This window comes from Ursus arctos, unplaced genomic scaffold (assembly GCF_023065955.2).
Source record: "Ursus arctos isolate Adak ecotype North America unplaced genomic scaffold, UrsArc2.0 scaffold_8, whole genome shotgun sequence".
Classification (NCBI taxonomy): Eukaryota; Metazoa; Chordata; class Mammalia; order Carnivora; family Ursidae; genus Ursus; species Ursus arctos.
The window spans coordinates 9,483,513-9,499,151 of record NW_026623100.1 but is presented as its reverse complement, the minus strand read 5'-3'; the positions used below and the strand labels follow the sequence as shown (position 1 = coordinate 9,499,151).

The 15,639-nt window shown below is 42.6% G+C and overlaps 1 protein-coding gene across 1 annotated transcript in view; it reads right to left on the bottom strand.

The window, feature by feature from the left end:
* AFF3 (ALF transcription elongation factor 3) overlaps positions 1-15,639 on the bottom strand; it is a 514,329-nt gene that overhangs the window by 422,222 nt on the left and 76,468 nt on the right. Inside the window, exons 2-4 of the mRNA XM_044378704.3 lie at positions 4,157-4,277; positions 2,825-3,137; positions 2,295-2,680 (exon numbers count right to left, since the gene is read on the bottom strand). Of these exons, the coding sequence (XP_044234639.1) occupies positions 2,295-2,680; positions 2,825-3,137; positions 4,157-4,277 (820 nt within the window). The remainder of the gene's footprint in view (positions 1-2,294; positions 2,681-2,824; positions 3,138-4,156; positions 4,278-15,639) is intronic.

Sequence of the window (15,639 nt, the reverse complement as noted above, 5' to 3'; positions counted from 1 at the left end):
GGATGCCCTATAAACACTGAGTGATATACCTGCAAAAGGTGTTTTTAATCTCTTGGAGTACTGTAAAATAGACAAGCAAACAAAAACTCTTTGAGTCTGAAGGATAGGAAATGTAACTTATAGATACTACCCTGCTGCTAACTGGGAAAGAGTCATTTTCTTCTTATACAAGACTGGAGTGCAACACACGAGTGCTGCAGAATTCGCATTACCATATTTTCCATAATATGCAGTTTTTTGCTAAAATAAGGACTGTATTATCTCCCCTACAAAAAAAGAAAAAAAAACCCACACATAAAAACAAAAACAAAAAAGCAGATCCACCAATTACAACTTTGTTCTGCAAACAACACTTCTTACGTCTTTTCTATCAACGCATGATTGGCCTCTTTAAAGTATTCAGTACAGAAGTTAGGAAGCGAGCAAGTGGACAGGCTCAATGTCATTACATGGGGGAAACGAAACACTTCCTGTGGAAAAGCTCTAATTTTTCTTGGTATGACTTTCTATCTCAGGCATTTCCCTCTTTCTGTGATTACCGAACCGTAGTACGATGTGTCATTCCCAATCTGGGGTCTTGGAAGGGCGTCCTGAAAGTATCCACGTTATTAATGACATACCCAAAAGCCTAATGAAGACTGTACAGTTATCTGCATAAGGTTGAACTGGCTATCACAAACTGGCTTTTAACCAGGGCTTTATCAACTCATTGGGTTACAAAGTAAATAAATAAATTACTACCTAATGAATTTGAAGTTTCTCTGGCACATAAAAATCATTTTAACAAGGAATCAGTTGGGATTAAAATTATAATGAATTCCTGGCGGTTACAGTCACCTCTGTTCAAGGATAAGCCATGTTTTATTTGCCAGGTCATTTGATGATGATAACACAAATCAAAGGACTTGATAATTTCAGTTTTATGAGGTGATATTAATACGTGTTTCCTACAAACTTTTCAAAACATAAATGCTTGCAGAAGTTATATGTTGCTACTATTAATTCCTAAGAATACTTTATGTGATCCATCATAAATGAATAATCAAAAGGAGTCAGTCGTGTACACATCACTTAATTTCCTCATTAGAACCTGTGTAAATATCTCGGAATTAAAAAAATGTATCTTCTCTAAGGGCAATATGTTGATCTCCCAATTGGAGCACAGTGCTTTCTGAGGTGAGAGTTCAGCTCAGAAATGATTAAGTCAGCCTTGTCAGACTCCCAACAAGAAACATCAAATCATTTGTGTTTTATTTGGTGATTAAATCAGATTAAGATACAAAGAATATGCTAGCCACAGAGTGATTCCTTCTTTACAACCGAATATGACAAAAAGAAAAAAAGAAACGGAATAGTTCCTAAGTCCAATGCTCTAGAATTCACATTCTATGTTAGTATACCACATCACAGCCAAACAAAAAAATGTGTATGCATACTTCTTCGTGTGCTCTTGACAAGTGTCATCAATTTGGAATATAGGATGAAATGTGCCTCTCTAAAACAAGACTTCATTTTCCATCCAGATTTACTGTTCAAGTAGACTAGACTCTTTCCTACCTCTGTGATTATGTGATTTGCTTTTTTGAGTTCTCATATTCCACACATGCATCTACACAGTTTGTAATGCAATAAATAAGTACTTCCGATTAAATTCAAGACACAAGCCTAAACTAAAAGATTTCACTCTCATCATATAACCTAAGATCATTTTCACAGGACAAGGAGAGTCCTTACTTGAGTAACATCAATTAACCTGGATTTTAAGTATCCTAATATGGATGGGACATCTGATACATTTGAATATTCACCATATTCAATACTGAGTCATTTAATAATTACTTTAAAAATCATTATGAGGTTTCCTTTATGTCCTGGAACATTTCAAAACTTACAAAAATGTTGAACTTCTGAACTCTCTTACATAAAAATTGACCTCTTTATATATGGCCCTAACAATACTTTTATTTCTAATATATAATATCCATGTTAACACTGGCTCTTTCACAAAAAAAAAAATCCCTTGAAGGAAACATGGAAGGAAACATTCCTTCCCGAATGAACAGAGACACATAACTGCATATGCTGGAACTTAAAGAAAGATGGTGCTAATCAATTTGAGATTTTAAGAAATCATTAGTTATGTGTACATTCTCCTTTAGCGATTGCTACAAATCCTACCACACGAAGTCATTCACATACCGAAAATTAAGAAACATGGGCACTGAATTTATAACTGTCAAGTCGTCACTGAGAACTACTCAGATGTACGTAGGTGCCATTGAGAAAAGACTCACCTCTCCTTGTTTGGGGATGCTGAACTTGGAAAGCTTGGCCTTGGCTCTGGCGGACTCCGGCTTAGTGGCCGGGACTCCCCTGTAGGACGTGCAGTGCACACTGGTTTCTGTGGACGACTTAAGCTTTGGAGACTCATCAGGAGCCTGATCTTGGCCGTCCATCGGCCGCACGTATGCAGTTGGTTTCTGCTGGACCAGGCTGGGTTTTGAAGCCAGGGACGGAGGAAAGTTCTGAACACAGTGTCCACTGCTGCTGTGCTTGGCTGCCATAGCAGGGGGCCTTTCCTGGGTCTGAAGACCCACCTCTACATTGCACACTTGTTTGGCTCGTGGCTGCTGTCTGCCCACACCATCTCCAAGCAAGGTCCTGAGAGAGCCTTGTTGTGCTGAGTTGGAAGAAGAAGAAGAAGAAGAGGAAGAAGAAGAGGAAGATGAGGATGAGGGGCTCGACACAGACTGGTTAGGTTTTTTATTATGGTTCTTTGGGTTAGCAGATCTGTTCAAATCAAGCAACCTGTGTCCGTGCTTACTTGCTCTCTGTTGGCCATCTGATGGCGGGTGCCCAGCCTTCGGCCAGCCCATGCTGCCCCGCTTACTCTGCTGCACGGGGACAGCTGCTGGTGTGGAAGACGCAGTGCTACAGACAGATGGCGGCTGAGTCTGGGCTCTTGAATCCGCAACAAAATGTTCATCGATCTTGTTCACAGGAGCCTGAGGAACCCCGGGTTTGGGAACACCAACGAGATGACTCTGATTAGATCTATCAGTTAAAAAGTCTTTCATTTCATCATAATTGCCTAAAGTATTCTGGATCCGGTTGGAGAGCTCATCCCCCTTGTTCGTCTGGAAAAAGAAAAACACAACAAGCATCCTGTCATTAGAGATAAGAGAAACACAGGAGACAACGGAGAGTTGCGTTGATGGCTCACATTCAGCATGAGAGCTGGGAGATGAAATCAAAATCATCATCTCTGAAGTCCATCCACACTGCATCGTGTGAAGACCAGGAAGCCATTAAGAGCCTCAGATTACATCAAAAGGGAATCTATCCTCACTGGTGTGATGCAGCTACGGAAATCAGAAAATCTACCACCGTAGCTTCACAAAACCGTCAGGATTGAGGCTTTCCAGGATTGGGGTTTCTTTTCTTTTTTATAGTCCCTTTGGAAGCTTTTCTTGAAAATTCAAATTTGGCTCAAATTGTTCTGCTGCCAATTTCTAAGTATATAATTACTCTTGTCAGAAACCCAGAATGACAGGCAGAGGAAGTCAGCATACAGCTTAAAATGAACACAGGTCTCAATGTGCAAGAAGCCACCAGCCTAAACTACCCATGGTTCCGTGCCGACCTCAGATATTAGTGAAATCTCAGAAAGTCTTTCATTTTGGAAGACAGCTTACATCTCCAGCCTTTGGTGTAAGTGAGAAACAATCCAGCAGTTTTTTTCTCATTACCCTATCAGGTAGCCTGACCGTAGCATGACCTACGTGTGGCAAATATGTTACCCAACCTTTTTTCATTTCCTAATAACTCAGAAAACAAAAACAAAAATACTACAAGTGGCATTGACTTTGAAAATCAATGCAGAAATGAAGTCTATACTCTGGATAAAAATCACAGCAAGCAGCTCTCATTATTAAGGAAAAGTTACATTTTACTGAGGGAACAGGCAGTCAAGTCGTGTGAACTAGACACCAAGATTTGTGGGAGAAGACCTCATTCTGAGTGGCTGAGCTGTCTTCCTGGCCTAGCAGGCAGAAAAGCAGCTGAAGTGTGGTTGGTCAACTTTTCCAGGAGATGCTGCCATCACAGAGGGAGAGGTACAAGTGGCGGAGAAGATGAACAACTGAAAACCATCTACCTTGTAGGGTTCGCTGAAGAGGGAGTAACTTGAATTGAATGTGCCATCATCCTGCTGAGTTTCCTGATTTCTTCTTTCTCGTTCTTTCCTCCGTAACACATTTCTATCTGGTTCATAGACACTGCATCAGGAGAAAGAAAAAAGAACAACCACACAGAAAAAAAGTTAAAGGCAAAAGCCCAGTGGAACATTCACCTGAGTGCAGAAATCTGGCTCATGGATGAATGGAGGTGATAAGGAGAACAAGGATCAGATTAGAGCCAGTCTAATCAAGCTTGGGAATCTGATAATTACATTCTTCAGGAACAAAAAAAAAAAAATCCTTAGGGCAAGTTCCAACCAGTACTAGACCTCTCTGCCTGATATGTAAGACAGGAAATATCTAAGCAACTTTAACAGGAGAAGACTGAAAGTAATCTTAAGGCAGACAGTAATTACAGCGATGTGTAAATAGAAATTATGAGCATATTTCCCCTTATGACATAGCCTCTGAGTGTTATATGGGAATGCTCCTGTTCTTGTCTTTCTTTCTTTCTTTTTTTTTTTTTTGCATGGCTGTTTCTGTAGTGATTCTTTCATTAACTAGCTCCCTAAAGAGCTGTTAAAACTCCATGCTGCAGTGGTTTTCACAGTTATGAGCCTTCTTCTGATCTCTGTTAATCAGTCAAGTCGTCAAACTACTACTGAATCAATTCTTCCTTCTGATATATTTGACACTATCACTCCTCCTAACTATGAAAAATGTGCCAGGAGGAAGGGGTGCAGGCAACGCAGGGAGAGAACGGAAATTGAATTATGGTGTGTCATCAAGGATCTCAGCCTTTTTGTTAAAGAAAATTAATATCTATTCTCCCAAAATACAATTATGAAGTGACCAGACACCAGATAACTGGGAGGACTAAGGGAGAAATAGTGTTCCTTCCCCCTAATAAGGAGAAAATAAAGGGGCTAATTCAACTAGTAATAAGGAAGTGACCCATTCACTGAAGGAAGGAAATACACTTGTTTTTTCAGCTCAGTAGGTAAAGAAATCTGGCCTCAGTGGAGAACTGACATGTCCCTCAGAATGAGCATTGTCTTCATCTCCTAGCAGAAGCATTTGGTTTAAGTGACCTTGTTTTGCTTCGAGCTCCCACTTGGTCTAATGCACAGGCGCCTGAGCTGGGAGCTAGGACAGCTGCCTACTGACTGTGGTTCTCCCAGAACCGGCGACATGATGATGGAAAAGCCACACAATCTCTCTGCACCCCAGTGTCTTCATTATAAAACAGGGATGCTTCATGGCGTTGTAAGGTTTAAACGTGAAGGTAATCTACAAAATGGCTTTGGAATGGCTTTAGGTGCCCAAACTCCAATGCACTGCTTTTAAATGTTGTTAATAATGAAAGGAGCTGTGGGTTCACAGAAACATACGAAAAGAGTGAGATTCTGTTTCATCTTGTTTTGTTTCAGGTAAATTGCTACCTTGAGTATATGAGAGAATACTGTGTCATGTAGCTGTAGAGGACACAAATAAAATGATCGTAAAATAAATACCGCTTATCCTCCTAGCTCTGCCCGGGTGGACAGAACATACTTTAAATTTGCTAAGGGGCAATGCTAAATACGCTTCCAGCCAGGCTGTGAGAACACCTAAGGCATTTCATTTAAATTTAAGATTAGGGAATGTTAAACTACCCAGAACATGTCACCTATTAGCATTTTAATTCATCTTTAGTACGTTACCCAAAGTTATTAGACTGGGGAATCCAACCAGTGACCTTCACATAAACGGAGGCTGCAGCCACAACATTACCAACTGAGAGGCCACAGCTCCGACATCGCCATCACTAAGAGTTCTCTGGGTGGCTACAGTGACAGCGACTGGCATAAAGGAGGCATAAGATGAAAATGACACTCTTACTCACAGAACCAGGCTTCCAGTTCAAAGAAGAAGCTATGATTGTCCTGCCCTGCTTGTGGACATTTGCAATATGAAACCCCAGTTTTCATGAACATTCCATGGATTTCAAATGGAGACCGCTCTGACGACACACAACTCATGCTGTGGATGGGAATGAAGTGAGCTTTAACCAAGAAGTGAATTCGAGTTTTACTATGAACTTGCTCACTTTGGGACCAATACCAGCATCTGCAGCCAGAAAAAGAAGCTTGCATCGCATGCACTGCCCTTCTTCCCCGTTCCGGGCGTGCCGACACCCAGGAAGCACCTACTGTGCTCAACTCCACGCACAGAGACTTCCGCAAACATGCTCACCACCCGCGGGCAGGTCAAACCAACCACACACACAAGACTGGTGTGATGCATGAAGTGGCCTTATGTGACATGGAGCAGGCAGGTGGTCGTTTAGGATGATTTCAGGGCTTCTGAGAGGCCCCCATGCCCAAAATAATACCTCCTGCATCTGCTGGCTGACGACTGAAATTCCACAACTAGAGAGTCATTCCTCTGGTTTAAGATGTCTTCACCCCTGTAAGAAATGTAGACACCACAAGAAGGGGAAACACTTTAACCTGATCAGCCCTCAGTATCTCTGAACGTGCATGAGCTTGTCAGCATTTTTGCCGAAGGCCAGGGGAAAGGGCACAGGACATCAGGGTCCAAACAGGGTCCAAACAGGAGGTGTAACAAAAAAGGGAGGGACAATTAGAGTATAGCAATGAAAACAAATTGATAAACTCTACCTACTTTGCACCGTGGCTTAGATGTTTTGAGCATTAGGCTAAAAGCCATAATCAATTAGGCAGCTATCAGACTTGCTGCATTTTCAGGGTCAGGGAGTAAGAATCACTTCAAAATATGGGGAAGCTGGAGGTGAGAGGCAAGTTGCTCCTCTTTGACTAAACCTGCCCCCAATCCATTTAAAGTAACCAAGAGCACTCCAAGATGCACACCCCTGCTGGCTAAAGTTCTCTAATGAGGCTCTGCCTGCACACCCAGACTATGCCTTCTCAATCTAAGGAGATCGAACACCCTCAGGACCACCCACATGTAGCCTGCTAATAGAAATGCACTAGCCATCTTTAACGGGACTGGCGTGATGCTTGTGCCATGGAGTACCCTCCATGCCACCAGATGAAACAAGAACGACCAAAAATGACAATCATCCCCACCTTCTCCAGAAGAGAGCAAAGGAAACCCAAAGAGAGAGCCAATACTTCTTCAGTGCTTTCCCTTTGGCTTCTCTTCTCCTTCCTTGGAAGGCAGTCCTGTTCCTGCCTTCACTGAGCATTCAACTCTTCCTAATCGTGACCCACCTGACCCTTCTCCTTCACTAGAACCACGACCCCCACCTGTCATGTCAGGCCTTGGAAACTAAAGTGTCACCTGCCTAAAGCAAATGTCATTGTAGAGAAAGTCTGGACTTGCCACCCGCCATCTTTTTCTAAGTGTCTGAACTCTTATCTTTCCTACCAATACTAAATGTTTTAACTCATAAAGACAGTATCTTCTCGACAGTGAGTCTACCATTCCCCTAATTACCAGTGAAACCTGTGTAGGTACTTACAATTCCGGAGAGTGCCTTTCTCTTGATCTCTCACCATCAAAACTCAGTCCTCTTTCCTCCTATGCCATTCAAGCAATGTAAAGACCAAGCCATTTGTTTTAGAAGAAAAGGAACCTTTCCCCTGACATGCTGAAAGTCAGGTCAGCTTCCCTGGGGATGGTTGGCTAAAGTTGTAGAGAATTCTGATTCCTGGCATGCCAATATATACGTTAAACTCAGTAAGAGCCTTGTGTTATGAGCTGTGTTATTTTTGTTGTTGTTACTAGCAGATGGTAAAATCTCTATCATCTGTAAAGTTATTCCTTATTTCCATGAAAATTATAAGAATCACGCTCCTCAAATGTATGTCACCAAATGTATTTATTTATTTTGTATGAAAGTGGAGGCAGCCAACTGCTACAATATTATTTATTATTTATTGCAGATGCATAACATTCCCAGGAAATGAACCTTTTTAATCAACTCCCTTTAAAAGACTTATTTATTTTTAGAATTTAAAAAAAAACAGCCAATGAAAAATGTAGTAGAAACATTTCTGATCATTTCCCTTTATTTTCTTTTAATCTATAAAATGAGCTAAGTGTAGGGTTCAGGCCAAAGCCAATTACGCTGATTAGGTAGGAATAGATTTCCAAACATGAAATTATCACCATTTCCAAAATTAATGTATTCTTGATCATATGGTAACAGTATGAAACTAAATAACAGTAATACCTTTGAGCCTGATGGCTTCTCCCTTCTACTGAGCTCAAAACATTTCACATGTTTGTCCCTTAATTATGCTTACAATGTCCCTTGGAGAAAGACAAGGGTGGATATCACCGCTGGGCTAACTTTTTTTAATATCAAGGAACTTAGGATAAGAGTTTGATCATCAAAACAACGTCATAAAGAAGCCATCATGTACAACAGACAGCAATGTCAATCCAAGGAAGAGGAGTGACCCAGGAGCGAGAGGTGGGCACACTTCCTAAACCCTGATGTCTACAAGCCCACACTATCAATAAACAGTGAATGTGAACCTCACAAAAACAAAACAGGACAAATGAGACATGGGGAAGCTACTTTGCATTCAGAGAGAAAAGGAGAATTCTGGAATAAAGGCTGGGTTGTTAAAATTGTTTACAGTCCTCAAAAAACAAAAGACAAAAATCAATTTCTTTCCACAGTCCACAAGATAAAAGGATATCCTTGTAATACAGAAGAGTGGACTAGAGCACAGATGAGTGAATTTAAAAATTACCGACTCTGAAGTAATAAGCCAGCGAGGGCTGCTAGTATCACCATTTTCATGAAATCCTATCCATCCCTCAGCCTGCTCTCATCTCTGCCCAAGCAGCCCTACTGGGGGGACAGGGGCTGGAGCTGGTGGAGCCGCCCGCTCAGCGGAGCCCAGGTTTGACCCAGAAGGCCTGGCTGGCCAGGAGGGGCTGCTTTCCATTCTCCGGCGCTCGTCCATATGCAGCCTGTTTACATCTGAACATTCACTGCAAACAAACTGCATTTCCCATGGAGGAGGCTTTCAGCCAAAGGTATATATAGCTAATTGCACCCCTTGACTAGAATTGTCAAAGTGTTTTCTTCTTTAAAACACACACACACACACACACATACACACACACACACACACACATATTATCCTACCTAGTGGCATGTGTCCAGAGTCGAGGTCTGGAAAACAAGTAAATTCAAGGAGAAGAGAGAGAACCACCTCTCACTGATCTTTTGAAGAAAGTTACCACGTTCTCCATGGTTAAAAACTACCCTCCTCTTCATATAGCAGAAATACAATTCACTTCAGTTCAAAAGCATTTCCTGAAAGCCATGGTGTTAGATGCAGTGGAGACAACGAGGGCTGCAACGGGCCTTTCCTGCTGCTGAGAAGCTACGGTTCAGGAGACAGGAGGAGAAGAGGGAAGGGGCCCATTCTAAAAGAGCATGTTGAGAGCATGTGGTCGGGGCACTGTAGAAGGGAGCACAGGGAATCCGGAGCGCTTCCTGAAAAAGACTGCCTTTGGGCTGGGTCTTGAGGAAAGGGCAGGTAGAGGACAGTGAAGGGAAGAAGGGCTCAAAAGTACAAGATACACAAATTACTATTAAGTGGTCTTTGAGAGTATTTGCCCTCCCCACACCACCCCAGTTCTTCAACCAGCTGGAATTCCACATTTAAAGTTTCATTTGTTTGTTTGGCTCCACTGCTACCTTGTCATTGTTTCCTTACCCTAAATAAGTTGATCCGATCCCTTCCTGGAGCAGGTTTGGTTTGGAGGAAATAAATGAAGGGTGGATGCAGGGAAGAGCAAAAGACACCCTGTCCCTTTCTTTACAGTTTGCATCAGGACAGGCCTTAAACACCTTGACCACAGAAAAGACAATCTTTTCAGACACTCACAGTCCTTGGACAAAGTGCTAACCTGCCGCTGGAGTGTGCACTGGCAGCCACAGGGGAGACCAGGAAAGAGAAAAGGCACTTAGTAGAGAGATGTTTCACAGAAACTCTCCTGTTCTTTGCAGCAGCAACGTCAACAACTGTGTATAATTAAAGAAACTTAATCAAACACTGCAAAATTATAACAATTGCTTTAAACTTAATGAGTCAAACTAATTATCATCTCTTGTTATTTATAAAGCAAATGATAAAAGATCAGTAATCTCTTCTTCAGTCAGAGAAAAGCAAGACTGCTGAAGTATACTTGCAAATTACTTTCTTAATCTACATACAGAGCTGGGAGACTGAAAGACAGGAAGGTGGTCAGAGAGTGAGCAGGTCAGAGAAGCAAGTCAGACAGACACAAGGTGGGTTGGAATCACAGCTTGGTAAAGAGGCAAGGATCCTCTAACCAGAGTCCTTCAAGGCCCTGAACTGTTGTGGCCATGGTGCTGGTGCTGGTACTGGGGGTGAGGGGTGGGGGGGTGGGGAGGCTGATGAGGAGGAGGGAGGTGGGGGTGGGGGTGATGGAGGTAATGGTGGTGATAATGGGGGTAGGGTCGGTGATGAGGGGGTAATGGGGGTGGTGGCAGTAAGTGGGAGGGGGTGGGATGTTGAGGGCTTGGTAATGATGGTCATGGGGGTGGTGGTCATGGGAGTGATGGGAGTGATGGTGGGGGGGGGTGGGAAGGGGTGGGGTGGTGGGGTGGTGGTGTTGGTGATAACAGTGGTGAGGTTGCTAGTTAAAGATCTGCTGAGGAGTGAGGACTGGTCAACGGTGCATATAACAAACCCTTAAATCCTGAAGAACATCACTCTGCCCTGCTCACTTAGACTAGGCTTTTCTTGTAGAGTCAAGTAAACCCATTCCCACACCTCTTTATTCCATTTTCCCCAACAGCATTATACCACTGGCTTTGCCATCAGCTTTGTAAGTACGACCCAATATTATTTCTACCATAGGTACCTTGGAAAGGTCAGTCCAACCTTACTTGTTCGTCTCTGATCACAAAGGTGATGTCAATCTTAATTTAATCTTGAAACTCTCTTTGAGAGCATTCACAGATCTCTGCCTCAGGGCTGCCGATCTGTTCTACAAGAATGGGAAAAGAATTGGGGGTGGTTTGTGCCAGAATCATTTGTCCTGTACCACAGCTTTGGTGAAACTAGGAAACAGAGGGAGTCACAAAATAATGAACACCCACAGATAAATTTAGTCCGCAAATTTTCCAAAGAAAAATAGCTTTTTGGGACCATCTATAACATCTTCCCGAGCCCATCAGGTCCATATTAAATTTCGCTAATAACAACAACACTTTACTACTACATTCAGTCACTGCATGAAACACTTTACATACATTATTTCACTGAGTAGTTTTCAAAATCCCAAGAGATGTTATCCCCATCTACCAGTGAAGAAACAAGAGGCTCTGAGGTTAACTAACTTGTACAAGTCTTTTGGCTGGTAAGCGACAATGCTGGGGTCTGAAGCCAGGCAGTCTGGCACCAGGAACCGAATTCTTAGACTCTGCTCCACTGGCTCCCTGGGGAACCTGCTCCCTGACAGGCTTTGACAAATGGTATCTCCATCTTTTGCTAGTAAATGCCAGGCAGAAGGGTGTTAATTTTCAGATCATGACAATTTCAGTTCACTCTTCTAATATCTGTTAAGTCTCCTTGAGTGATAAGTGTAAACTCTAAGAATACCTCTAAAGCTTATAAAATATAACTGGGATAAGCAGTTCAAATGAGTCAGCACTACCAATTAACTAATACTCCAGTCCCAGAATTCTGTACAGTGAATTCCTTAAAAATTAGGGAATGCCGTAATTACACTAACAAAGACAAGATGCTTCTGCAGCATGGCGCTGGACATTCATCAGTTCTTTACTGATCACTTGGTGAGTCCTAACTCCATTTCTAACTCAGTGGAAATGATGACTGTTCCAACTCTCTCTTGTAAATACCCTCCAGTGAGTTTTTAGAGAGATGACAGATAAACGACAGCTTTGCATTTCCAAGGGTTAAACGCTTTTCCTGAGGGATCTTTCGTCTTGGTGCCCTGAGAACAAGTGTCAGGTTCTAATGGAATTGTTCCATTATAAATAAACCACCAGGCTGTATGACAAGCAGCTTTCAAAGAGGCTTTCCACATAGTATAAACAGAGAAGTTAATTTGAGTTTCTTAACAGGACCTTTTTCCTTTACAATATAAAAGTGCCTTGGGATGAAGCAATTACTCTGATTTACCATCTTCTCCTTGTTAGAATATAAAGATGCAACAGAGCTTCACAAAAGCAGTAGTAACTTAACCAAACGAGACCCACCTGTAAAGTCCCTACTATGCTATTTTAAAGAGCTCACTTGTAGCCAGCAGCAGCACAGAGCTGGCACCAATCCCCGTATCCATTATTAGAAGGATGCTTACCCTCAGGACTTTTCATGTTAGAGCCAGTAAAGTACTTTTCCTCCACCAAATGCTCAGTTAAATTTCATTCTGAGTTTACGGCAGCAGTTTCTAAACTTCAACGCCTAGGAATTTGAAAGCCATATACAAGGAGGAGTCGTATTTAATAGCATGCTTATGTTTTAACTATGCCCTTCCATACGTTCCCCGTGCAGCCACTCAGGGCCATGGATGTGATGCCTTACACCAGAGGGCAGAAGGGTGGCCGAGTCCTCTCATATAACTCCCCGATAGCAGTTGGGTCAGGCTTCTGGACACAGAAAGGCCTAAGACCCTGAACATCAGCCATTAAAGAATGGCTCCTATTCTCCCTGAATCCAACTGTTCAACTTCTTTTCCCCCCAGAACCACTAATGACATGCACTATCTGGTTGAAATAGGATTTCTGAAAAGGAGTTAAGAGTTAACTTGAGCCACTTCCATCTGTTGAACTGAATTAATTTACCTGTGAGGTACAGAACTAGCCCCAGGCTAGAATGAAAGCAAATAGAGCTAACTTTAAGGAAAGAGAGAATTAAAGGAATACGCTTGTCCTCAAATACCTTCTGTTGTCGAAGTAATCTGACAGACCAACCATTAGGGTCTTCCATGTAGAAACACAAATGGCAACTACTACAATAGACCTATTAATTTATCTGAGAGGGAAAGAGATCCTGTTTTGAAGATGAGAATGACCTATTTTAGTACAGGGCAATTTATCGGCTTAGCTAGAAGTCTTGGTGGGCAAAGGAAGGAGGAAAGAGCAAAATGCAATGTTAAATCCTCAGTGTCTGCATGAGAACACAGAACCATTAAGAGGGTGGAGCCTCTATGTCACCAGGAATGCAGGTCTGGGGTGTGAGACCTGGGCTCAGTTCCTCGGTCACAGGGAAACAGAAGCCAAAGGGCAGATGTTCCCTCAGCTTCCCATCCTCCAACCTTTCTCACCTCACCTGCCACCTCAGGTCTTACATCCTCCCCGCCCCCCCCCACCCCCCACTTCCTCTTTTCTCCTCTCCAGGCTGACTCTCCTGCTTGGACTCTGAAGCCTATTGCCCCCAACCCCACCTTCCCACAGATGTCACTTTCTCCTACTTGGAGTCACCATCTTGGTCTCCACTGGGTTTTTCTTCATCCACTAATAAAGGCCCTCCTATCTTCTAAAAAAGAAAACGACAAGTCCCCCCTGACCCTCTATCCCCTTCTGGCTGTTGCTCTCCATCAGCCACTGTTTTCTGCAGAGCCATCCACACTTGCTGTCTCTCTCCAGTTCTTTCCTAAACCCGTGTGATCTGGCTCTGCTCTTCACAGCAAGGTCACAACTTCCCCACTAGGCAATCAATGGATATTTTTCACTCCCCAACCTCCCACACAGCTACCATTGCCTTTTGAGAAGCTTTCTTCCCTAGGCTCCATAGAAATCTATACTCGTGATTCGCCTCCTGCCTTTTGGGCTACTCCTGAGTGTGCTCTGCATGTTTCTACTCCTACGCCACTCCTTTAGAATTCTTTGCCACTCAGGGTTCTGGGCAAGACCTTGTGTCTAGGCCTGGTCTCTTCTCATGTGACAGTCTTCCTGGTGATGTCGTTCATTCCTTGTCTTGGGTGCCATCTTTATATTAGTGATAGGCAAGGCTCCAAGATTTACCCAAATCTCTTTTCTTGGCTCCAGATCCAATTATGAAACTATCCACCTGATCTTCTCAAGTCGTGTTTCCCACAATACACAGAGCCCAGCAAGTCTACACATAGCTTATCACCACTCTCTGACATAAGCTTCTGCCTCCCCTCTGTTGCCGATGACGGTGGATGGCACCACCACCCACACAGTTGCCTGGGTCAGAAACAAGAGCATCCGGTCATCCCCAGTCCTGTTAGTATCACTCAAATTTGTCTGTCTCCTTCTCCACTGCTACCTCTTCAGTCCAGCCCACCAGTGACTCTCTCCGAGTCCTTCAGAGGGCCCCCAAAGGGCCTCCCAGTTGTTCTTCCTGCCATTTGCTTTTCCACAGTGAAGTGGTGTTTCTTAAAATAGCAGTTTGATCATGTCACTGTAACGCTCCACTCTCCCTTGGACAGAATCCAAATTGGCACCCATGACCCTGCAGGGCCTGGTCCCTGCTTATCTTTCCAATGTCAGCTCAAATCTCCCCCAATCTCTACACTATGGCCTCTCTTTGAGCCCAGGGGTACGCTCTCCACCTGCCTACCTCCTCCTGATCCTGAAGGTCTCAATTTAGTGATGCTTTCCTCTCAAAAACATTCCCTGACACCCTCAACAGACCCAAGTCCTGACCTATGTCCTACATAGAACCTTATACTCTCTCTCCAATCACATTTCTTACATGAATTATCTGAATCCTCCATTAAATGGTTAGCTCCACAGAAGAGGACCTGTGTCCACTTTCTATAATACTGTATTCCCAGCACCTAGAACACTGGCTGGCACAGAGGGAGCACTGAAAACAATACTCCAAGTACTTTAAAAATGCATGGTAAATGATTTTTAAAATTTTTTCTCATTCCTTTTCAAGATTTAGCCTATACACATACCACAATTTGAACAAACAATAAAAATCCATTTAAAGCCTGGATCTTAAAATGTTCTTTGTGGAGTATAACAATGGGAATCACAGTAACACGGAGCAACTGTTTGGGTGCTGGAAAGTTTGTAAAGAAAGTTTTGTTATTTTACTATCCCTCTCAACAAACTGTTATGTAGCCCTTATTTATGAAAAACACAGAATTTTAATAAATGAACATGCAAATATAAAAATGAAACAAAATCTGTGTGCCATAAACATTCTTCTGTTCATTTTATAGATGAATGCCTGTCTTCAATGGAGAAATGAGGCTTAGAAAATTTAAATTAGTTGCCTAAACAGTAACTGTTAGAATTAAAATTCTAAGTTCCAAAGAAGTTCTGGATATTAAAAACAATTCAAGTGTTTAAAAGTGTATTTTTATTCAAAAAAATTTAATTGACACTATATACAAAATGCCAGCTAGATGTGAAAAAAATGCCCATTCTTGAGGACATTTCTCTAACCTACCATGGTTAGAAAGCTCTATAGTCGATTAAGCTTGAGTTAGAGGAAGA